General features: G+C 32.2%; 1 protein-coding gene across 3 annotated transcripts; it reads left to right on the top strand.

Moving 5' to 3' along the window:
• The first annotated feature begins 4,469 nt into the window (after window positions 1-4,469).
• Window positions 4,470-26,643, top strand: LOC111705584 (putative ferric-chelate reductase 1 homolog). 3 transcript variants are annotated; one of them, XM_023478175.1, is made up of 14 exons: window positions 4,470-4,503; window positions 4,654-4,702; window positions 16,944-16,981; window positions 17,414-17,500; window positions 17,929-18,027; window positions 20,553-20,671; window positions 21,144-21,252; window positions 21,348-21,512; window positions 22,279-22,418; window positions 23,278-23,352; window positions 23,426-23,505; window positions 25,125-25,181; window positions 25,281-25,385; window positions 26,189-26,643. In XM_023478175.1, exons 4-14 carry the CDS (start codon window positions 17,471-17,473, stop codon window positions 26,296-26,298), a joined length of 1,089 nt encoding a protein of 362 aa, XP_023333943.1. In that variant the 5' UTR covers window positions 4,470-4,503; window positions 4,654-4,702; window positions 16,944-16,981; window positions 17,414-17,470; the 3' UTR covers window positions 26,299-26,643. The 3 variants fall into 3 exon arrangements, with proteins under 3 accessions (XP_023333943.1, XP_023333944.1, XP_023333942.1); XM_023478176.1 differs by lacking the exons at window positions 4,470-4,503; window positions 4,654-4,702 and adding an exon at window positions 5,208-5,226; XM_023478174.1 differs by lacking the exons at window positions 4,470-4,503; window positions 4,654-4,702 and adding an exon at window positions 11,471-11,572.
• Window positions 26,644-26,665: the final 22 nt, after the last annotated feature.

Here is a 26,665-nt window from a genome sequence, read left to right as displayed (position 1 = left end):
CCTTGCACCCCCCCCCCTGGTTACGGGCCTGGTTGCGTTAGGGTCGTCATCAATGGAGTATGGACAAGTTATTTTTAAAGTTTTTAACCTCGCATGTTTTTTAATCCAAGGATTTTGGTGTTTTTGCCTTATTTTTCATATTTCACATGATATCACAAAACAAGCGTTTCCGGATGTTTACTTACTGGCGTTTATTGGTGTTCTTTGTTACTTATATAAGATTGGTACATTTTTGACAAAAAATATCGAACCCTGCTTTGCGTACATATATATCTATCATTATGCAAGGTTGTAATGCAAGGATAGTTAATTGCAGTTGTGTATACCCAAGTAACAATTTTGCGGAAAATCCGCGGAAATTCCCAGGAATCTTTCCTGGGAATCCGCGGAAATTCCCAGGAATATTTCACAGGAAAATCCGGTGAAAATATCGACAGCTTTTCCCAGGAATTTCTCGTTACCAATTCCGAGGAACCAGGTCTGAGGAATTTCTTGTAACCCATTCCGAGGAAATTCTCGTAACTCTATCCAAGGAATTTCTTGTAACCAATTCTAGGGAATTTCTTGTTACCAATTCTTCAGAAAAACCAGAGAAAATTTGTAGCAAAATGGTCTTCAGAACCAATTCCTGGGAATTTCCCTGGAACTATTCCCAAGATTTTCTCAAGAATTCCTCAGGAATATCTTGAAATATTCACTAACAAAAGTAGTGAATAACTTAGCAACTATATTGCCCCTCCAACTTTTTAGAAGTATAACCACCTTCTTAAGTCAGTGTGTTATAGTCGTTTTTGATATTACTGAAGTTGTCATGTATTTTGTTTATTCAGACAAGTGAATTGTCAAGAAAAAATTTTAAAAAAATGTTTTAAAATTTTTAAATATTTTTTAAAAGATCGTTCTGAAGTAAATTATCATTTTTTATCAATAAGGATACAAAGAAAAAAAGATTTAGTTTGAGCAGGGCATAAAAGAAGAGAACCTCAGAGACACCTATTGGTTAAAAACGGAACTTGAAAATTCTGTGAGGAAGTCCTGAGAATTTCTCAGGAATTTCCGGAGAAATATTCCTGAGAAATTCTTAGGAATTTCGTGAGAAAAATTCCTGAGAAATTCTCAGGAATTTCTCGAAACTTATTCTCTTATCTAATTCCCGAAAAATCTGTAAACTTGGTGACCAAGTTTTAAGAATTTCTCAGGAATTTCCGGAGAAGCATTCTGGAGAATTTCTCAGGAATTTCTTGGTGTGAAATTCCGGAGAAATTCCCAGGAATTTCTGGAAACTAATTCTTTTATTAAATTCCCCTTAAAATCCCTAAATATGGTGACCAAGTCCTAAGAATTTCTCAGGAATTTCCGGAGAAGTAGTCAGGAGAATTTCTCAGGAATTTCTTGGGGTGAAATTCCGGAGAAATTCTCAGGAATTTCTCGAAACTGAGTCTCAAAACTGTGATCCCACAAAAATCTCTAATCTTGGGGACCAATTCTAGGGAATTTCTCGAGAATTTCCGAGGAATCAGTTACAGGAAATGATTCTCGAGAAATTCCTCGGAAATTCCTCTAAGAAAGTCACCAGGGTTGGTGAATCTGGGGAAATTCCTCACTTTTGTTACTTGGGTACTCTGCGTACATGTTAAAACCAGTTCTCTCTTTGTAAATAATTGAATAGATGCATTAGTGTTCGTTTAGTATCCGAGGAGGATAAAAGCACTTAATTTGGATAATTTTGATCATTTTTGATAATTCACATAATAATTTCCTATTATCAGAATATTTCATTGATTTTTTATGTGAAAGATGGATCCCATGTTAGGCTTCGGCATCGGTCTTGTGTTTACATTACCGCCCAGAGACAGTACACTGCAGTACAAAAGATGCGTACACCTCTGAAATAACTTTCCTTGCATTACAACCTTGTCGTTATGTTTGATTCTCTTCATTCAGGGGCGGCTTATGAAACTTATCAGGTATGGGGGGTTGTAAAATATGAAGAGGTTATGTCGAGGAAGGGGTGGGGGCATACGGCCATGAGCCTATCAATATTCTGTTTGAACCCTGGTAGTTAGCAGAACCCTGCCCGAATCCTGCGGAATCCTTTTCGAGCCCATCAAAAGACTGCTCAAAAAAACTATTATTGATTAACTTAAAAAAGAAATAATTTCAAAAATAGAAACGTTGAGGAATAGGTTACAAACTCCTCTTAGGTTAAATTTAAATTTACTTTTGATGATTAAGTGTATATGTAAAATCTGGCTATACATGCATTTTGCAACTTATTATAATTATCATTCAAACCATACACCATTCATACTATGATATTTACAATTTTTTTTATAATTCATAATATACTTTCTACACATTTTTGTATGAATTGTGTATGGTTCGAATAATAAATGAATGATATATACTTTGGAGAAAAAAACTCAGCGGTTTAACCAGCGGTTGAGATATAGCCTAGACTCTACGCAGTTCAGAATAAGAAATGCATCTTTTTTTTCTCAAATTTAAAATTTGTTCAGCCGCTAACTTTTCTGATTTCAACCGCTGGTTTTCAGATTTTTCGGAACTTTTTTGCTTACAACCGCTGGTTTAAAGATTTTTCAGCAACCTTTTGCTTACAACCGTTTTCAGATATTTCAGCAACTTTTTTGCTTTCAACCGCTGGTTTAAAGATTTTTCAGTGGCGGTTGAAGCAAAAAAGTTGCTGAAACATCTGAAAACCAGCGGTTGAAAGCAAAAAAGTTGCTGAAATATCTGAAAACCAGCGGTTGAAAGCAAAAAAGTTGCTGAAAAATCTGAAAACAGTTGAAAGCAAAAAAGTTGCTGAAAAATCTTTAAATTAGCGGTTGAAAGTTAAATAGTTGCAAAAAATCTTTAAACCAGCGGTTGAAAGCAAATAAATTGCTGAAATATCTTTAAACCAGCAGTTGAAAGTAAAAACGTTCTGAAAAATCTGAAAACCGGCGGTTACAAGCAAGAAAGTTGCTGAAAATTCTTTAAACCAGCAGTTGAAAGCAAAAAAGTTGCTCAAAAATCTTAAAATCAGCGGTTGAAAGTTAAAAAGTTGCCAAAAATCTTTAAACCAGCGGTTAAAAGTAAAAAGTTGTTGAAATATCTTTAAACCAGCGGTTGAAAGTAAAAAAATTCTGAAAGATCTGAAAACCGGCGGTTACAAGCAAAAAAGTTGCTGAAAAATCTGAAAAACAGCGGTTGAAATCAAAAAAGTTACTGAAAAATCTGAAAACAGTTGAAAGCAAAAAAGTTGCTGAAAAATCTTTAAAAAAGTGGTTTAAAGCAAAAAGTTGCTTAAAAATCTGAAAACCAGCGGTTGAAAGCAAAAAAGTTGCTAAAAAATCAGAAAACGTTATTCATGAAAAATTATATATCATTTGTTAAAAAAATTCGATTTAGCGGTTGAACAAATTGTAAATTTCTTCTTAATTTCTTAATCTGAACTGCGTAGAGTCTAGGCTAGATCTCAACCGCTGGTTCAACCGCTCCCGCTGAGTTTTTTTCTCCAAAGTATATAGCATTCATAATAAATTAAATAATAAGTTGCAAAATACATTTATATGCAAGATTTTACATATTATACCTATTCATCACTGTGATCATTCCATGTGCTATAGATGTGTCCATTGAGGGGGAAACATAGGTTGACAAGGAGGTGGGTGGGCTGATTCTTTTTTGGGATCTAAGCGTTAAATCTAGGCTTGTAAGTAGATTTTTTTTCTACCCCTGCCACCCTTTTTTGGAAAAAGGAGCTGGAAGGTTTCCAAATGCCTCCCATCCCCCCTAGTTACGGCTCTGAAGTCAGGATGATTGATAAGGAGTGATAAGTAAGTATGTAATCATTTATTTATGAAAAAAAAAAAAAAAACATAGAAAATTAAGTGTTTAAGAAGAAATATTTGAAAACCTCTAAAATAGAGGTTGGGAGAATATTTCCTCCCAATTCTAAAAATTCAAAAATAGAAATAAAAGGAAAAGGAAAGGCAAGGAAAGGAAAAGGAAAGTTACATTTTTATTGTTTACATTTTATTTAACATAAACTAGTGGTGAATTGTTAGTATTTTTCGACGATGAACTAACAACTTTTAAATAAATATGATAGCTTTATTTGTAATGTTTAAAAAATAAATAGGCTTTATGGGTTGTGAAAAATGTATAGGTTTTACGCAAAATGGGCATTTTCAAGCATCTTTTTAATTCGCGTTGATTTGTGACATCCATTATGTTTGATTATATCTTTTAATCTTTTTAATCTTTTTAGTCTTTTCTTTGTAAAATCGTCTTTGCTTTCTTCGATTCTTTTGCGAACATACCATATGTTAGAATTTATGCATTTGTTTTGCTGATAAAAATCTTTAATTAAATTATGTTTAAAATTCGAAATAAGATTGATATTTGAAAGCTTTAAAAAGTGTCGTTTATTTTCATACCATATTTTAGGGAAATTGTGAGGAGGAAGCAGTCCGATTTTAAGAGATTTTACTCTAGGAAGTAGGAATATAATAATCATTTCTGTTTCAAAGATTTGCGTTTTTGATATATTTTGATAATGTGAAATCTTTTTTAAATGTTGGTGGTAATTGGTCTTCTTTAAATTGAAATAAAAATGTTATAACATTAAAAATTCCTAATTTTCTGAAGGGGAGTATGTTCAAAACCTTAAAAGCTTCCGCTGTGTGACTTATTCTAGGTAACCTCAATAATATACGAATAACTTTTGTTTTTAATATTTTTTTTTGAAGTTAGCATTTGAAATGTTGAACTAAATTCTAAATGAGAGTAATAAAGCAGTTTCATTGTTTCAAAGCTTTTTTTACTTTTTTTCATAGCATAAAGTGAAAAAGTTAATCGCTTTTATATCTTTTTAAATAGTCATTAAACTTCAATTTAGTATTCAGCCATATTCCCAAGAATCTAACTGAATCAGTTTTTTTATACCTTAAAATTTGCGTGTAGTTTCTGCTAGTTTAAAGAAAATATCAGGACAGTCGTTTTGTGCATTTAAAGAATTTGAAAATAAAATTACATTAGTTTTCTCAAAGTTATTAGTAAGTTTATTAGACATGTACCAACAAGTTATTTTTTCTAATTCTTTATTTATTGTGTCTGCAAGAGTATTACCGTTTTAACATTTTGAAGAAGTCATTTACATATATAATAAACAGTGAACAGCTTAGACTTGATCCTGAACTCATCTTTAACATTTCGAAGAAGGTACCATTTTTTAGAAGTATCTTGAAATCAATACAGTCGTAAGCTTTAGAAATATTTAGCATGATAAGTAAATCAGATTCATTATTATTTAGTGCGCTGAAAATATAGCTTTAAAGTTTAGTAATTGCGAGCATAACATTACGTCCTGGCAAAAAACTAAATTGATTTGTTCTAAAATAGTTATTATTGTTGAGAAATGAAAGCATTCTTTTATGCACAGTTTTTTGTAGATTAAATTATTTTGAGACATGGCAGTCAGGATTTATATTATTTCATGATAATTCATAGATGGTATTACTTTAAATACAATTACAACAGGCGCACATTCTATTATTCTGTAGATAGTATTACTTACTGGTTTTATCTTTTACGTAAGTTTAAGATGTCTTCCACGTTTTCCGGAACCTTTTCCCGGGAAATTCCGGAACAATTGTTTCGTAAACCGGAATTTTTCGGAACACTATTCCGTAACGTTCCGTTATTCCAGAACAACGTCCTGAAAATTTCCGCTTCACGGAAAAAAATCGTTCCGGAGATCGTTCCGGAATTCCGGATTTCCGGATTTCCGGAACCTTTTCCATAATGGAAATGGAAAAATTTCCGGATCATTTTCGTGCGTAAACCGTAACCTGGAATTCCGATGGAAACCCTACTCCTGAGGCTACTTCCATGAAGGGGTACAGATGGTCTCTGTTGTCGGTGATGCATCCTCCCAAAGTAATTAAGGTTTTATTGGGTTTGGAAATAATTGCATGTAAAGATTTCTTTTGGAAAGCTAAAGCTCAAAAAAATAGACTAAAGACCCATGCAAATGTTGTCATCAATTAGAACTTTGATATTTTCACAATTAAAAATCAAACATTTTCGTATGTTTGTATGATTTTGCCTGGCACTTCTAATTCTATAGGAGTTTATCTTTAAAACTGCCAAGTTTTGTTCTTTCAAATCTCACTCCATTCCAAAATTTGTTTTTAAATTTCTTAATCACATTTATGTTATTATCCAAAGGCGTATTCAGGGGCGCTGTAGGGGCTCATCCCCCTCCTGGATCAGTGAAATATATGTTTTTTTTTGGGGGGGGGATTTTGCCCCCTCCCCCCTAAAAGAAATAAAAATGTAAGCCCTTCCTGGGAAAAAAAACCTGAAAACGCCTCTCTTAATATCTTTAAAACTATGTCTTATAGTTCTCAACCACTCTTAAATCTGTCAAAATACAAAAGTGAAGACAAAGAAATATATTTCGAAGATCTTCATTTTTCGGTATCACAAATTGTGCATTCCTTGTTTTACAGATTATGCATGCAGGCATTATTGTGCAGTCGAGGTTGGCTTCGCTGGGAATTCCACAATATTATTGGTGGAGATCATGGTAGAATTTTAAGAGATAACGGTCTTTGAGGCGATCCCAAGTCATTTCTAGGTATTTACTTGTTCCGTCTTTACCGGAGCACTCACAAGACTTGATACAAATCCTTCTTTGCCTAGGAATTACATGGTCACGGAAGAAGTTCTAGGTAGGGACAGAGGTCAGAGGGTTGGAAAAGGAATTGTAGGGCACACATTCAATCCTGAGGTAGGAGTCCATATCACCGCTGTGCAGGGATCTCAAGAACTTCTTCATGTCGTACACAGCGTAGTAGGGGTGGTATCTGGAGTGCACTAGGATACCTTGGATCTGGGGTGGGTTGAGTGTAGGGTTTCCAGCATAAAAGAAATTTTTTTTGCAAAAATTTCACTTCATTTTTGCATTACGTTTGCTCACAAAAAAGGCTAAAATTTTTGCGAAATAGTAAATGCAAAAAATTCGCGGAAAAATGCGAAAATTTCGAGAAAAAAATAATGCAAAAGTTTTGTGAAAAAAATAATTCGAAAATTTAGCATAAAAAATAATACAAAAGTTTTGCAATAAAATGATGCAAAAGTTTTGTGATAAAATAATGCAAAAATTTTGCAAACAAAATAGATAATTTATGCAAAAAAATAAACAAACGCAAAATTTTAGCAAAAAATATGTGAAAATTCATTCAAAAAGTCTAAATTTTGAGAATACAAGACTCATTTTCATAGAGGGATTTATCCGCGAGCCCAATTGACGGATTAACACAAAATATAAATATAGATTTAAGAATGACTAGGAGACATCAGACAATTCATAGATTTGCTTAAAAATACTTTCTCGACCATTAAGTTCTTTTCAAAACACAAAATAAATTCTACTACGGGAAGAACCAAAATAATGGGGAAACTTAGATAGCTTGTGAAATCAAATTCTCTGCATCAAACAATTATTATTTAATACTTCTGAAAATATAAATCTAAATGTTTAAGTGGAATTACTATGGATTGCAAAGTTATTCGTGGATTCCATTATTCACTTAGATAAAACGTTTCAATATTTGATGTTTTCCTTTTGTCAGAGTACAGAGAAATTTCCAGAGTATTGCTTTGGTTTGAACTTCTCCAAGGAAGGGGTTGGTAAAGACGACATTACATGAAAGGGGGGGTTTGAAGGTTTTGGTCAACAAATTTGTATAAAAAATTATGCATTTTGTGAATTCAAGATCAATTTGTCAAACTATTGTGGAGTTACATAAAAATTGCATAAAAGCTACATAGAAGTTGATATTTACAAAAAGCATTCCCCAAGCAGCATAAACTCTGGTAAATTAGAGGTCCTGGTTAAAAGTCATTAAGTCTGCCCTGTAGAACCCATTTTTCATTACTATGTTGTTGGGCTGTGTACAGAAAACTGTGGAATAGGAGGACGGCATCAAAGCAATATTTAAGTGTAACTAGATGTTTTTAGAAAGGAAATAACTTATATAATGTAAATACTTTGTTGTAGCATGTTTTATGTGGTAGGTAACTACTTGTTCCATTATTACTTCCATGTGTACCCTTTTTATACACACTATTGTCGGGGATAATGTCTATCAACAAATTCAAACTTTATGAAAGACGATCCTTGGTAAAGCCTGTCAGTCTACCCCGTAATATTCTCAACACATTATCCTTTCACAGTTCAACAATGTGGAGTTATCAGTTCCATTTCACAGTCCGGTTCTAGCTATAATTTAGCTGCGACTTCCTCGCTATGATTTTCTATTAGTTAGTCCAAAATCATAGCAAGATCGAAGCTTAGGTTAAATCTGAAGTCGGAGTTAAATCATAGCTAAATATCAGCTGATGAAAATCACACCTGAGGTTGGATTTAGCTTCGAGTTCACAGATAAATCACAGCAAATGGGAACAAACTATTTGCCATTTTTAGGCATTCACCATGATTTTGGGTACAAATAAGCAGACATTAAAACTACTAAAATTGCAAAACATGAAAATAAAGACCAGAAATAATATGCCAAGATGCATTGTTCAGAAAAATGAAAATATTTCTAAGATTTTTTAAAAAAACCTAAAAATAATATTTTTTCAAAAAAGATGTTTTTTAATTTTTTAACTAATAAATTTTAAAGGAAATTTTCTAAAAAATACTTTTTAAAATAAAAATCTAAATTTTCTTAAGAATATTTTTTTTTCATGTTTTAAATTCAATGAAGTTCCAAATAGCTTTTTATTTCATTTTATTTAGCTGACTATATGTCAACAACTTTGTGATAGTTACATGCATTCTATTTAGATAAGACTCAACCAAATTTGAAGTAATTTAAACATTTTATTTTAGTTTTTTGTTAAATGAGTTTTTGGGCTTTTTCTTTGTTTCCGATTTGAATGAACATTTTCTGAGACACTCCCTAATTAACCACTATACAACTTATGGTAAAGGTCGTTTTTTAGTTACACGAGATAGTCCTAATGGGTTAATTTGCAGCAAAGTTTTTTTTAGGGGGGATAGGCAATTTCTCAGTACACGCCTGTGAACTGGGTACACGAGGGAGGGGGGGGGGATACGGCCATGAGCCCAGCAATATCCTGTTTGAACCCAGACGTAAATTAGCAGATCCCTGTCCAAACCCAGCGGAATCCCAGCAAAAGACTGCAGCTCCAAAAAAAATTGTTAATAATTGTCTTTGAAAAGGAAAAATTCAAAAAGGAAAGGCATGGGAGTAGTTTACATACTCCTCTTTGCTTTAAGATAAAAACCAATGCTCTAAAACTCTTTTTAAGTACCAAAATTTGTCTTACTATATCAAATACATTTGCAGTGATGAATATGATGATAATATGATGATAATATGATGATAATATGATGGTAATATGATGATAATATGATGATAAAATGATGATAATATGATGATAATATGATGATAATACGATGATAATATGATGATAATATGATGATAATATGATGATAATATGATGATAATATGATGATAATATGATGATAATTAAACTCTTGCATATAAATTTTATCATATTGCAACAATTTCAATTTATCATTCAATCAAAAATGTGTAGAAAGTATATGATTATGAAATTTGTAATTCATTTATAATTCCTAAATATCATAATTACATATATTATATATATTTCTGCTAACTACCTGGGTTCGAACAGGATATTTCTGGGTATATAAATCAAATGATGTTCTTATTCACCTAATTCATTATAAAGTTTAGTAACAGTTTAAAAATTCGAAATTGAAATGGATAGTCTAGGGAACGTACTTTATTAATGTACTCTACTGCATATAATTTGTGAACATTCACATGATTTGTACACTTTGAACTCCCTTTCAGGCTGAAAGGGACTGAAAAAATTCATACCGAGAGATTTTTTTAATTCCTCTCTATATATATTATTCTCTATGTATCTAACCCATTTCAGGCTGAAGTCTGGTTTACCCAAAAATAGTCTGGGGGGTTGGGTCCCAGGGATTTCCTCTATTTCCTTAATGAGATAGAAATAATTAAATAATATTTAATAATATTTAATACACTTTTAGAAAGCCATTTGGCTCTACTTTAATAATCTGCCAAAAAAATTGAAATTTCGCAAAGTTTCAAATATTTTTGGCATTATTAAGCAAAAATTTGCAAAACAAAAGTGGGCGAAATATGATAAATTATACATTTTTGAGAAGCTCTTACCACAGCAAATCCAAAAATGCGGAAATATTTGCAAAAATTTTTATTTCTAAATTTGTATTCCTGGAAAACTGAAAATGTCCAAATTCTCTTCTGTGCAAAAGTGTATTCAAAATTTCCTAGCAAAAATTATTCAATATGATTCCTTTTTTTTCAAGGCTTTCACTTTGAGCCTAAAGTGAGTCGCGTGTGTTAGTTATGAACAGCCTCNCCCACCGCTGGAATAGCATTAAAAAAACTCTATTCATTTATTGATGTTATGTTCATTGTCCATTGTCAAATTTATAACAAATTATGTTTATATTGTGTCAAGAATAAACCATGTGTATCGATTAAATGTAAAGAATACGACTGGTATTTCCAGGAAACTTAGTAATAAAACGCTCAGGGGAAACCCCGTTTTTTCACTTGATTACATTTTAGTACAGTGAAACCCTTATAACGAATACATCGGAAGAATTTATCAAATGTCGTCTTGACAATTTTTAATGAGTTTTATACTATATTACGTAAATTTCAGTATTTGCGAAAATAAATAAATAGCCATGAATATGCGGGAACAGTTTTAAAGAGTTCCATATAACCATTTAATTAAAAACTTTAAATATCTGCAACATTCCAGCATCAGAAAGTGAAGAATACGACATTTGATAAATTCTTTCGATGTATTCTTCATTAAGGGTTTCACTGTACAATAACTCCAGATTGAGCGGGTGAAGGCACACCGCACTATTTTTTCGTCCGCACCACAAAATAGAACGATATTTAAGCCCAATTTAGCACAAAACGAAAAATATGTGTGCCTTACCTATTTTGGTTCGGACCACACCTATTTTTTATCCGGAACACAAACTTTTCGGTTGTTTTCTTATTTTTCTCCAAAACTGCAATGCAACTTTTTGGTGAAGGTCGCTGGGATTTTTAGAATCTACAATTACAAATTGCAATGAACGATTTTATGCCTATTGTATCTTGATAAGATCTCTTTAAAAACAAACAAGATATAATATTTAAACCTTCAAAAACAACATGACGTGGCTCAAATTTTGAATATGATAATGTAAATTACTTTTGAAAAAATATAAACAATGCCGGACGAAAAAAGGTGTACTCGTACGAAATAATGGTGATTCACCAGTCGTTTGAAGTCATTTGTGGTCAGACGAAAAAAAGGTGGGTGACTGGTGTGCCTTTCCTCTTTTCAGATATTTTGTTTCAGAGAAAAATTTCAACAAAATCTGTTTAGAAAATGGATTCTAAATTAAAAGTTCTCATAACGGCGTGTTTTCTAATTTCTCCAGGTTTGTTTGAATTACACATCTACTATAACATATGGTCAAAACCATTTATAAGGGACAGACATTTTTCTCACGTAAATTGATGTATATTATCTTGTACATTTTGCTTGGTATCTTTTTTGCTAAGTTTAGTAAATTTCGCTAGTATTTAAAGGGAGTGTTCGCGAAAAATGAAAGGGGGTATATGCATACGGCGAAAAATAAGCGCGTTTGATCGCTACTAATCTTACTTCTATCTGTTGCGTCTAAAAGGAGAAAATTGTTAAAAACGACTCATACCGAATAACGTAGCATCCACCCAAATTGAGAAAATTGCAATCCATGAGTAATATCATTTAGCTATTACAACCTTTAGTCATCGATTATTTTCCGATGCATTGCATATAGTTGATATTTCATAATATTTTGTATTTGTTTTATATACATTGCACTTAAAATGCCGATTACTTTGTCCGCCAGGTGTCTCTGCTCTCGATGCTCTCAATGATTCCACGTGGCGGAAAAAAATCGTTGTTTTAAGTGCATTTTTATAAAAGAAGTAAAATATATTATGAAAAACTAACTATATATACAAATGTGACAAAAATAGTCGATGACTATAGATTGTAATATCTGAATGATTTGTTTGAAATTAAGTTAATTTTTTTACGATCCGAGTCGTATATAACAAGTTTTTTTGCGGAAAAGCCTTCCTAAACTATTTGAATCTCAAAAGCTATTTTCTGTATGACAGTTAAACTACAGTTTAGGTTGCAAAGATTTTAGAAAGGCGTTATTTTGGGGCACTAGCATATTATTCAAAAATTGCACTGGAATTTCTTATTGTAATTTATGTCCCTAATATCTTTCTGATTGTCTGTCCCTACCTTTTTTACTAAACAAGTAACAAAAGTTATAAAGAAATTACCAAACATATTTTCTTGATTTAATGTGTACAATTTTTTTATACAATCTATTGGCTATCAAGTAATGTTCAGGAATATTCAACAGGACACTTATTAGATGGCATGACTTAATAATCCACAAAATTTCAAATTTGAGAAGACAAAATATGTATAAATATCAATATAAAGGGTGTTGCAAACAAAACAAACTTAAAGGGACAGTAAAGGAAAAATTGAAGGGGGTATAGGCTGAAAGCTAATCACTTTAGCTCTTGATCGCGACCCATGAAAGTTTTATCTGATGTTCCTGTCTCGAGAAATTGATATAAAACTGTGTTATAATTATACGAAAATTCATATATGTAAAATTTTGAAAATCTGAAACTTAAATCACGTGACCAGAACTATCACCAATGACAGAACAGTATACTGGTCACGTGTCTCCGCCTGTATCACGTACCACTTTACTGCACTGCCATTGGTGGAATTTCTGGTCAAGTAATACGGACGTAAAAATAATATTATGAATGAAATCTATTGAAAATAGAAACAACAAATATAAAAGTAAACCTAAATTACAATTAGCTTTCTCTGGGATATCATCGTTTTCAGATTGGTTGCTGTTTTTCTGAGCATGGTCTGTTTAAACCTACTATTTCTATACGAAATTGTATATATATGCATTTTCGTACAAGTTTGAAACAGCTTTATATCAACTCTCGAGTTAGGAACTTCAGATAGGCGTCTCAAGGGTCTCGATGAAAAGCTAAAGTGATTAGCTTTCAGCCTATACCCCCTTTCATTTTTCCTTTACTGTCCCTTTAAATACTACATTTTGTTCTCTAAACGGCTTACTTATTATCAGATCATGATGAAATTCATATCACAACGTCACGAGAATTTCGGACTACATGGTTATCATCTAATTTTGTCAATTTTGCACGGAATAACGGTTCTTTAATCTTTATCTCTTGAAATGAAACTGATCAGCCTCCTGAAAAAAAACATTTAAAAAGCATGCAGGGAGGTCCAGAACTAACTTAAAAATGACGAAAATTTGTCAGATGTATTCAATATTACTCTGTGACTCTGAAAAGCTTAGTTAATTACCAGATACTAAGTTCAGGTTGGAGTTAATTTGACCAAACACCAATGCAGGCCAATGTAGAAGCAGTTCCTTCACTTATCCTTTAACACAACAACGAGACCAGCTGTCAAAGGCTAAGCTGATAGGACCATATTTTATTACAAGAAGAAATATGCATTACTTTTTACTATGCCTTAAGCTTTTTCCGGTGTAAAATAACTCTAACCTGGTCTTTGAGGGGCTAGTTTGCTGGCAAGGTCGATCCTGCAACAGCTCCCGCTTCCAGCCTCTTATGCTGACCTGGCAATGTCCATGAAGTTTTACAATGTCGGGCCTACAATTGAGAATAATTGGGGCAACTTAAAGAATAAGGTTGTCAGGAAGAAATATGAAAACCTCTGTCAAACTAAACTGCAGTGTAGCGAGAAAAATCAATCTTGCATAAAGGATAGTCCATCTAAAAGAGATAAAGGAGCTATCATTTAGCTTAGGATTGACTAAATTCGTCAATTTCTTAACCATGTAATACTGACATTCTAGAGACTTTGTGATATTAATTTTAGCCTTTCAGAGGATTAAGGGTAAAAAGGGTTTGGTTTTTTAAACATCCTTTCAGTTTCAATTTACATCCTTTAATTTGGGAACTTATTTACACTACAGTCTTGTACTTAAAAAACCACCGATTCAGGATTCTAAAAGTACAACTTAAGGAATTGAGTCTTTGCCACAAACTCTGATTTTCCAATCCCTATATCTTTGCAACCCAATGTCTTAAACCTTATTTATTTCAAACTAAGTATACTGTTAGATCAAATAATCTTAGTTTGAAATATCAAAGGTTTACTCCATCAGGTTCCAAAGATATAGGGATTTAAACATTTAAGTTTGTGACAAAAACTCAATTCCTTTAATTAAGCATCATAGTAAGATTTAACTTTCTTTTCAAAAGAATCTTTTGATATGAAAATAATTTTTAAAATGAGCTATTTCAACAATTACTTTGTAAAATACACTTAACATTTTTGCTTTCTAAATTACTTATAATTTCTAAATTGTAAAGATATGGCGCAAAAGTTGTCAAAAACAATATTGAAATTATAAAAAATTAAATTGACCTTCAATGTGGTGGCATGTTCGATTCACAATAGTTCCCTTTCAAGCTTTGTCTAATAATTGTTTAAAAATAAGGATATGTACGAAAATTAAATCAAGTATCATAACAACTAATTCTAACACCTTATTATTAGTTTAAAATTGACATTTTTTGTTTTAATTTACAGTTTTAGTCATTTTTCTTATAAATGTATGGTGAATTTTTGTTCAACTCCGCTTGGATTTAAAGACATATACTCTTGGGAAAGATAACTTTACAGACTTGGCCCATTTCTAACATTCAGTAATATAAACGGGCCAAGTGTTAGTTTTGAAACTATTTTCCCCTGAATTCAGTATCTGATATAATTTTTTATCGAAAAAATAAAAGAAAGTTTATTGAATTAGTAAAATGTCAACATTAGATCTATTTCAATAATGAGATTCATGGGAAAATAGAACTTATACATTCTATCGATTTTGTGCAGTTGATACATTGATAGAAAAATCTATAGTAGAACCATACTTGACAAATCTTAAAGAAATGCTACATTTCTCTTAATGTTTGTAAGCAAACTATTTGAAATTATTTTTATGATTTGGAAAAAAAAATGTTATATGAGAAATAGTCATAATATATTAAACAGTTAGTAGTACGTTCAATTTACTTTTTTGTCACATACACTGTTCATGTTTTTTCTCCGTACCGTTCCATTCTCTTGGTAATTATGAAAATATTTTTGACATGCCCAACTCTTGCCATGAAATTGGTTCAGCGTTTTTTAACCTTCTGCTTCACAAGGGAATGGGTGTAGAGCCGCAATGAGCCTTGTTAAACAACATGCAGAAGCGTAAACAAACCAAAAATCAAAATATATTTCTTCATTGAAGAATCTATAGAATCTACAATAGTTTCAAGAATCGTTTAATCCACAAATGTCAAATATTAATGCATTTAATTGATCATAACTTGCTTTCTCGTGAAAAGTTTTTACAAAGCATAAGATACAAGCACAAATTCAAGTATTTCACAAAAACTATTGTGTTTTGTGATTTGGTGATCATATAATTTGATTCGTACATGATACACCTGTAGAATTATATAAAATGTGTCTATCTTTGTATAAAACTGCAGTAGTTCTTTACAAGTGAAATGTTGAAAACAAAAATAGAAGCCTTAGTCTCAATTAAAATAGACTTTTTAATATAAACTGTTTATGCATTATTAAAAACCACTTTATCATGTTGATTGTTCAGATTGTTTTAAATAAAAGGTTTTTGGTGGATAAAAAGTTACAAAAAGGTGGGGTGTGGAGACAGAATGGTGGAGGCTTAGAGAAATAGCGAGAGGCGCGGAGACGGTTTTGTGGGGCTTGGAGGTCGTTCTGCGTATCAGGAGGCTCCAGAGGTCATTTCGTGAGACTCATAGACTCATAGACTCATAGACATCCTCGATCCCTCCACCAATAGTTGATATGTGATAACTGCTGAAAATGCATACACACTTGTTGTCAGATAGAAACAAGATTCTCAAGTTGAACAGACACACAACAGAATAACCCCCCTGGATCAAAATCGATAATGAAGATTTCTCTTAATTTCCTGAAAAAATTACATAAATAATAACATATAAACTGTCATAATGAATGTTTATAATGAAAAAATTCTTACGATCTATTAGTAGAAAAGAAAGGGGTTAAATAGTCGGACAGTACTAAGACGTTTTTAAACTTCTGAGACGTTTTTAAACTTCTGAAATAAATGACAATTAATTATTAACGAAAGTCACTAATTCTTTATATGAAAATATTCTTTGTTTAGCTTTTGAAAATGGATTCACAACGGTTTAGGTTGTTTATACTCCGATACGGAGAACAACGGAAAAGGAGGTTAAAAATATTTGGTTTGGTTTTTCTTTGTGTCTCCGAGAGGGGATCTAAGTTGAAGACGACTTTACACGGAGTTTACAATGGGTTTTTGTTGTTTAGGGTCAACAACACTGCATTGAAACCATGATATACGCTATTTCAATTTCATAGGTTCATTGGACTTCTCCGCTTAAGGAAACCAACGTTTTTTACAATTTACTCATTTAATTATACCGTCATTAAATTTAAAACCAATCGAAATTGATTCCTAATTCAATTGTGGTTTAGCCACTTTCACTTTTTCGAACATTTCCTATAAATCATGATCAGTTGGACAAATTTCATAACACTCCTTTAAGTTTTTATATTCTTCTATTAATAACAGTAATATCTTAATTTTGATTTGTTTGCAGATGATTTCTGATAACTAGATATTTTTTTAGGTTCCACGCAATCTTCTGTTTATCAGGGTTGCGGACAGGTATGTCATATCAACATTTTTTTCTATGTAATATTTATAAAAAGAAGCAGTTCATTTAACGCACAACTTTTACGCTAACTTTTTTTAACTCATTGAACTGCAGATTACTGCAACACAAACCGAAAGTTTTGTTAAGGGTGACCCGAATAAGAAAAAAATATTTTAGCGGATGTTTACTTTCATTTAAGACATGGTATAAGATCTGTATGACTTAGAATGTAAAATCAAGCATAGCTAAAGTGCCCGGTGTTGCCGTGGAATTAAAAAAAAAATGAGATTTGAAGAAGAAAATCTTTTTTTATAAATAAATCTTCTTGTTTAAATTGTTTGAATTATAATTTATAAATGAAAGTCTAGATCTTTTAGGCATCCTAAATTGTACATTTGGAGAAAATATATTGCTACATTTCAAATTTCAATGAAACTATTTAGGATAAAAGTTGTTTTGGTTCTCCTTCAGGGTGTGAGAAGACAAATAATTGTGACTACATGTACACATGGAAAAGAGTTGGAGATAAAGTAGGTTTTCTTTCTAAAAAATATATATTTTTTAAATTTTATATTTATGTTCATAATGTACCCTAATTAGTATCAAGGCTATAATGTTTCTAGAAAAAACGCTTCCAGCTTTGCTAACGTCATTTTTGTTACCGAATTTTTCCAATTTTTACCTAAAAAGATCATTTTGCTATAAGATGTTCAAGCCTTCTGCTAAAAAGAAGGAATGAGCGCAGCGGTTAGGACAGCTAGAAATTAATTAATTAAATTAATTAGTAATTATGTATATGGAAAAAATTCGTATAGCAAAAGAATACAGAAAAATGTCCTAAAAATCCTTCCAACAGTTTAGCTTTATAAATGTGTCTATGGGAAAATCAACGTTAATTATGTCAATTAATTCCACTAATTTATTTCATAAAAAGTATCTTCCAAGTACTTTATTGTAGATGGAATGGGAAAGCTACCGCAAGGGAACAGGATACACTGCAATTGGTGTGTCCAAAGATTCAAAAATGGGAGAGGACATCATGTTTGTTTGTTCGCAGGTAAACGAACAGTATAACTTAACAATACCGACTCTATATTAAGCAAAAAAAATTAAGCTATTGTTAAGTCTTAAATATAAAAAGAACCACCCAAAAGTATCAATATTCTAGTCAAACGTCAGACCCAAAAACGTCGAACGTTACAAAGGTCGGACAGTACAAACGTCGGACTTACAAACGTCGGGCATACAAACGTCGGACTGGTATAAACGTCGGATGGCACAAACGTCGGACTGGTACCAACGTCGGACAAATACAAACGTCGGACCAGTACAAACGTCGGACGGGTACAGTTATAAGGAAAAACGTCGGACTTTGGTTGAGTTTGAAAGAAAAACCATTGCTATAAGAAATGAATTAAAAATCCCTAACTTATTGTGATAAAAATCAAAGACCACTGAATAAAGTCTCATCTTTTGTAGGTAGCACCGTACATAACAACAGACCAAAAAGGATTCGAGTTCAATTGTCACAAACTCTGATGCTTCAAAATGCCTATATCTTTGCAACCCGACGTAATATAACCTTAAATATTTTATATCTGTAAGATCGTATAGTTTAAGTTTGAAAGTATTAAATGTAAATACCATTACCAGGTTGCAAAGGAATGAGAATATTTGAGTTGGTGGCAAGAACTCGGTTCCTTTGGGTAGATTTTAATTAGATCAGTCGATAAAAGGAAATAACTTTTAAATAAAATAAAATCTTAAAATTCAAATAACGTTTGTACTGGTCCGACGTTTGTACTGTCCGACGTTTGTACTGTCCGACGTTTGTACTGTCCGACGTTTGTACTGTCCGACGTTTGTACTGTCCGACGTTTGTCCAGTCCGACGTTTGTCCTGGTTCGACTTTTGTACTGTCCGACGTTTGTAAGTCTTAGGTTGATACCGTCTTCAAGTATCACGCCAATAAAAGAACAAAGTAGTTAAAATATTTTTATTGAAAGTCAAACAAATAAAAGAAATAAATTACCAAAGAGTTGTATATACTGTTACTACAGTTTCCTCAGATCCACAGGCTTGGTTTCCCTGTATATCTTCTTGTACCCTGGCTTGAAATCCATCTAGCCCCTTAGGATCGGGTTTCCTGTCCAGATCTTTCTTGAACCCATGACTTGGAGCTCAGTTAAAGTTCCGTTCCTGAGTTTGACTCAAGTACATCTTCTACAGAGAGCCACATAGGACATACCAAAAAAAGTTTATGGGACTTTAATTCCATATAGAATTAATTCAAAATAATCATCAGGTAAACTTTTCAGCATGTCTCACCTAGTTTGTGTTTCCATCTATGAAGTAGATATATTCCTAATTCGGACCAAAAAGGTTCCGGCCTTATTTTTTAGTTTTTTGATGGGCTATCATTCTCCACAGCGTCAGAAAAGGTTCTCTGGAGCCAGTACGGATCCAAGTTGATCCGGAAAATAGTGGACATTCTACATTATGCAGCGAGTATATAGTGGCAATTAAGAAACAATGAAGTGGTTATCGTCATCTGTGGTTATATATAGGGCTGGGCACGTTCAGACTTTTTTGAAATTGTTCTATTCCGTTCTAGAACAAGGGCCTTCAGCTAGATCGTTCTGTTCTTGTTTCTTTTTTCCCCAATTATCCTATTCCATTCCATTCCGTTCTTAGTCTAAGAACAATCATCCTGTTCCATTCAGTTCTTGGTGTTCTTAGTCAAAGAATGGTTCCATCTCCCCGTTTTGTTCTTAGTCAAGAACGTTTCCATCCCCCGTTCTGTCTGGGCGGGGTCATAAAGTCCATAAAATGTATGATGGCTGTACTGTGTAAGTGCCTGGATCCAGGTTAATCTTAAAAAATGGGTGTACAATTAGTAGATTTAAAAGAAATAATTAATTTACATAATCAATATTTCAATAATATTAAAAAGATATATAAATAAATCATAGAAAACAATTTCTTTCAGCCTAAATCTCCTCTTCCTCACGGGAGAGGGAGGCTAGGAAAGGGGGGGGGGCTAATTTAGAGTCTTTTAATTATTTATAGATGATTTAAGAGACATTCCTGATTTAAAATGTGTACCTGACTTAGAACGCATTCTTGATAATAAGAATGCGTTCCTGATTGTAGATGGTCTTTGGCTAATATCCGTTCCGTTCCATATCGTTCTTCTCTGTTCCGTTCCAATATTTTTCAGAACGCGTTCTATGTGTTCTGTTCTTTTTTCAGAACGATGGAATCGTTCTTGATAGTTCCGTTTGTTCTTGTGAAATAATCATCATTCCTCAAAAATGACGCCCAGCTCTAGTTATATATCAATACAGTGAAGACAACTTGAAATTTATCTTATGCAGTTAAAAAGAAATAACGAAGACGAAGGTCATTGCACGTTTTATGGGTTTCACTTTGTACCCTTGTCTTCATTTTATATATTGCACTTTCAAAGTAAGAAAAGGCAAAAAAGGACAAACAATGTGCTGTACTATATTACCGTTTATTTTGTCTTTAGTTTCCAACAGCTTCACATTGTATGTAATGGCAAGAACTGTTTCCCTTTAGGCTGGAGTAAAAGAGTATGTTGCAACAGGAAGAGTAACGCCGAACCTTATTACTGACAACGCTCCTTCTCTGATTAGTAAATCGTCAGTGAACGGGGAAATGTACTGCAAATTTCAAAGGTATTACATTTTAGATTTTGATACAGGGTGTCCCAATAAACATAGGAATTCAGTGTCGAATTCGAGATCGTCTCGGTTAAGAATTAGCATTGTAAAACCTGATTTCAAAAGCCATAATATTAGTATGTTTGCTAGAGTTTATTTTATAAAATCGGTAAATGATTGTAAAGATATGTCTATAATGGCTCTGCAAGATGAACAGTGAATACGGACAAGTTTACTCTGTTTGTATACTGTAATTTTCTTGTTTTACTAAGTACAACCTTATGCAGTCAAAACATAAACAAACAAAATGTAAACATAGCTCTTACGGATTATAGCTTTCTCATACACTATACTAAATCAACTACTTTAAGAGATGATATCAAAATCTAGATAAATCAAATCAACCATCAGAGAGAATTTTGTAACTTTAAAATCTATTACAATATTTTTAACCTTTAGCATGATTCTGAATAAGTGTATCTTTAAGTGGGTTAAAGTTAGCTGCCAGTTCAGCAAGTCTAACTATGGACCTATCTACAACTAGTTTTTATCTACTGTTAGCAAAGGGTGATGGGGAGATGTCATATCATACTCAGGTTAGAGTATCTTTAAAGTTTTCATAACTAATTATATTTCATTGCAAACAATGTTTTTACATTTTTTCTTGTAAATAACAATTATGCATTTTTAGTTTAAAGCATCAACAGCGTCCCCTGTATCCTTGAACACAGTTGGTGGGGTGTATAGTGAATCTAAGATAATGATACAGCTCCATGGTCTTTTTATGGTAGTTGCCTGGGTGGGGTGCGCAGGAATTGGAAAAATCATTGCTAAACACTTCAAACAAACCTGGAAGGTATAAATTTATTACTTAACGACAGTATTAAGATAAAAGGTGTAAGAATCCTTATAATTAGTATTATCCTTCAATGAACAAATACTTGGTCTTTTCTTCTTTCAAAAAGAAAAAGTGCCGATGCACATTTATACAACTCGGATCCTAAAATATCAATTTAATTTCAAACAGATCATTCTATATTCATTGATTATTTTTCGACGCGTTCGTATATATTTAATATTTCATGATATTTGTTATTTGTTTTATAAACATATTATGCAAGCGTGTCAGGTGTCTCTGCCACGTGTAATATAATCCAAAGCATCGAGAGCAGAGCCATCTTGCGGCCAACTGTTTCGACGTGTTAAGTGCATGCGTATACAAAACGAATGAAAAACATTATAAAATGTAAACTATATACGAATGCGTCGAAAAAAATCAATGACTATAAGTTGTTATATCTTAATTATGTTTTTGAAATTAAATTGATTTTTTACTATCCTAGTCTTATATTTCAACTTTCTGAACTTGTATGGACGTATAAATTCACTATAAATAGTTTTCAACAATTTTCTCCTTATAGACGCAACAGATAGAAGTAAGATTAGTAGCGATCAAAAGCGATTTAGCCAATACCCCCTTTAAATTTTTCGCGAACACTCCCTTTAAACAAACTTTAAAATTTAATTTTTACGTGTATTTTAAATTAGATGGTCAAACTTTTTAGAAGCTAATTTCTAAAACTCATAACTAGTATTGATGTACTCCGTATCACATATTTCAGGGCTCCAAAGTGTTTGGAGCTGATGTTTGGTTTCAGTTACACAGAACACTTATGACACTTGTTGTTCTGTTTACTATTATTGGACTAATACTCATCATGGTGTATGAAGGAGGATGGCATTATACGGCAGAGGAAATTAGGTAAAATAAAACGATATATTTAGCATCAAGGTACAGTGTTACCTACAAAGGATGAGACTTCAGAGACCACTGACGGTTCATTTTTCAGTCTATTTTTAAGAAGACGGTTTTAAAGACATTTAAAGACCAAATTCAACCCTCAAATAGGGGCCAACAGATTTTCAGGTCGTCATTAAACAGATTTTCAGGTCGTCATTAAACAGATTGTCAGGTCGTCATTAAAAAGATTTTCAGGTCGTCATTAAACAGATTTTCAGGTCGTCATTAAACAGATTTTCAGGTCGTCATTAAACAGATTTTCAGGTCGTCATTCAAGTCTCATTCTTTGTAGGCAACCCTGTATTACAAGTGGGGGAGGGGGCATTTGATTCCAGGACATATTAGTTGGCTGTACCTCTGAAGTTTAGTGGGAGAAGTTTTGGAAATTTAATTTGAACTATTTTTGCGAAATTTCCCTTTGCTTTTTACTTAATTAGTCTGCTCTTAAAGTAGAGATTAGTTAGAAAGCTAGAGATGTGCACTGTGCAATGTGCATTGTGCATTCTGGCTAAATTCAAACCTTCTTCTGTGCTAAAATAAATCTCAATTTAAACTCACTTATCTTTATGCATTATACAAATTCATTCTTTTCCATTTTTTCTTTTCTTGAGTATGAAAAGTCTATCAAGTTTCCCAAACATTTTTGAATATTTGAAATGTAATTGTCAAGGGGTTTTTATGAAAAAAAACATGTTAAAAGTTAGCAGAGAAGTTTGTGTATATATTGCATAAATTGTACAATTTTTTTATCAGTCTTGGTTTTATATTTTATAATTTAATAGTTATAAGATGTACTTATATGAATATTCCTTTTGTTTAGAAAAAACCCTCATCCAGCCCTAGGGTTAGTAGTCGTCATTCTTTCTTTGATTCAACCAGTAATGGCAGCCTTTAGGTACATAGGCTTCTTAACACATTATTACATCTGAATTTTAAAAATCGAAATGCTATGAAATTTTTCTGTTAAGACCTGCACCAGGGAAGAGCTGCAAAAGAATGACATTCTTTGTGTTTCACTCAATGTTTGGAGCAGCTGCCTTTGCCCTCAGTAAATATCTTGCACATCATTTTAATTTTAGGAGCATCATTAATTCTTTTTTATTTTAAAAACGTTAAAGCCAAGTTTATTTATCTAAAAGTTATAATGGAGATTTCTTCTTTTAAATTACTTAGCTACAGGGTGTCCCACGAAACATTACATTATCAATAGCAAGACGATTTAAAAGTCGTCTTTGATCTTGGAATTTATGTGTGACATTCAGTCGTCAACCTACCTAAACATGTATGATTCTTGAAACAATAACCACAATATCTCCTAATCCCGACATTTCCAAAATATGGTCTGTTTCAAGGATTGTAAGGCAAGGAAAGTTATTTCAGAAGTGTACACATCTTTTGTACTGCAGTGTACTGTCTCTGGGCGGTAATGTAAACACAAGACGGATGTCGAAGCCTGAAATGGGATCCATCTTTCACATAAAGAATCGATGAAATATTCTGGTCATAGGAAACTATTATGTGAATTATCAAAATTGTCAAAATTTAATGCTGTTAACCTCCTTGGATACTAAACGAACACTGATGCTTCTATTTTTGTTTACAAATTCCGCCCAAAGAGAACTGGTCTCAATATGTACGCAGAGTATACACGACCGCAATTAACTTTCCTTGCATTACATTCTTGGTCTGTTTAATATTACCAGAAATATTTAGAATTTTGTTCAGATTTCAATTTTGATAAATAAAACTAAAACTGCCGAAATCAGAACAAAATTCTTTAAATATCTCGGGTAATAATGAAAGGACAATAAAGGCAGACCACATTTTGGAAATATCAGGACTAGGGGTATTTTTTATAATTTATTTCTAAAATTAGGTTTAAAAATTAATCTCATTTTTATTTGACATTTGTACCATGTTTGTACTCCACCGTATAAGCAGACCAAGAAATAGAAAAGAGGAAGAAGCATTGAGACTAAAAGTGTTTACAAATCCATTGACACTGCAGCCTTGTCGATGCAATAAAGAATTTCTTTTCGATATAAAACAAACATATAATTTTTATGAAATATCAACTTCCTCTTTATTTGTGTTCAAAATCCACTGTACAACGAAATCCTGTCGATGTATTTCCTTGGTTTTCTAGGATGTGAGTTGTATTGATTTACGGACTCTGTTGTAGGGAGGAAAGTTTATTAAAAAGTTAGCATTACTATTGAAAAATAAGTGATTACAATGCGAAATTATAAAATGATTTCAATCAACGTATTTTTGTTGAATGTTTGTCGAATTTTATATTAATTTTTAACGTAAAAATCATATTTTTTATTAAAAGTGTGTTAATTAAAATTTTTAAAATTTTTTCTGTCCCAAACTTGCTGATTAAGTACAAATACAATCTAGAGAAGTAAAGTGAAGCTAATACCAGAGAATTAACAACTCTTTTGTTAAAGAATTATCAAGAACATTGGGCTCTTGAATTAATGCTGGAAGATGTTTATTTATCCCCTAATAAATAAATTCTCATGTTTAGTGGGACAGCATTAACTTATTTACATACTTTTGAGACAATTCAATACAACCAACATGGTATAATAGTAGAATAGGACGGTTATTTTGAGACAACTCAATACAACCAACATGGTATAATGCATCAATATTCTATAGGTATGACTACATTGTTTCAAGCACAACATTTAGACGACCTTAGTTTGACATTCCAAGGTAAAAGCACAACAAAACTAGTTTTATTGTAGTTTACTTATAATGTCTTATATTGAACTTCATGAGTTAATCAACAGTTCCTATCAGCATATTTTTTAGGTTTTGCAGTTCCTCTCATTGTTTACGTTGTGGGATATGGTGCCACTCAGATTATTCTAACAATACAAAGTTGTTTTAATAAGAATGAACGCGAGGAAATTATAGGTATTTATAAAGTTTCCAATTAATGTATTGCATATAAAGAGCTTTACCAGTTACGCTATCCATATAGCTAAAACAGGATCTTAATACTGTTAAATCAGTTGTATATTATAGTACTGTGCTTAAATTGGTTCCCGGATATTCTAACAAAAATAGGATATTTCAAAAAAAGTTATTCATTAAAAGGAAAATATAATCAAAATTAACTTTATTATTTCTGCTTTGTTAAAAAGCTTGATAGTTTTAGAAATAACCATTGCATCAAGACATCACACACACACACACAAACAATTTAAAGAATTATCTACAACTCTATTAAAGAGAAAAATTCTGTCTAAAAACTCTATAAAACTGCAAACTGAAATAATAGTTTTATAAATATTTATAACATATCAAATAATCAGATTCTTGTGGAGTCTTTTAAAAATCAACTAACCCTGACCTCAGATTCTGTTGGAATCTGGTTTATTTTTAAGAATTTAGAAATTTCTCAAATGCATGGGATTTTTGACTGCCTTGATTGAAATTTCCCAAATGCCCAGGTTTTTGGGAATTCTAAATTTTGACATCTTTGATAATTGCTGTCACTTCCTCCTTTATTGGTCGGGTGCAGCCTTTTTGAATGTCTTATTTAAACTTTTTTTACGTAGGTCCACGTCCAATACTATTTATGAAATATTTAATTTCAAAAGCACGTTAAATTATCTCGTTATAGATAACATTGAAATAATAAACATGATGAAAATTAGACTGACTTATTTATAAATCTTTATTTGTTCTTTTTCTAATTTTCAATTTTTTTTCAGATGAGGACGCACCTGGGTCTGCTATAAGGAAAATAGTCCTGTTAGGATTTACACTCCTCTCCATAGCTGTTGCAATTTCTTTGGTGGTTGCTATTTTTCAGTCAGCTTAGATCATAGAGGGCGTACATAATTTTGAGGAGGTTTCTGTGTACGCCATTATATTATATTCACCAATTCTCAAGGCTAAATGATTTCATTATTTGTGATCGATCAAAGAAACACAACATTTTTCTTTTTCAGTGCCGCAGTTAGGCTATTTTTGTCTATTTTTGAAGTATGTATAAAAAATAGAAGAAAACAACTTTTTAAACATTTAAACATGTGAGAAATGTTTTATTTGTTTATGTCATTGTAATTGTAAAAGCTTCGAACTGGCGCGCGTTAATTAGTACATCGACCTATCTTACGTGTTCATTAAATTCTGTCCCTGGAGAAATAAATGTTTTCTTTGTTTTTCTTGATTTTCATTTCAAATTT

This window comes from Eurytemora carolleeae, unplaced genomic scaffold, assembly GCF_000591075.1.
Source record: "Eurytemora carolleeae unplaced genomic scaffold, Eaff_2.0 scaffold654, whole genome shotgun sequence".
NCBI lineage: Eukaryota > Metazoa > Arthropoda > Copepoda > Calanoida > Temoridae > Eurytemora > Eurytemora carolleeae.
The sequence above is the reverse complement of the archived record's forward strand: the minus strand, read 5'-3'. Positions and strand labels throughout refer to the sequence as shown.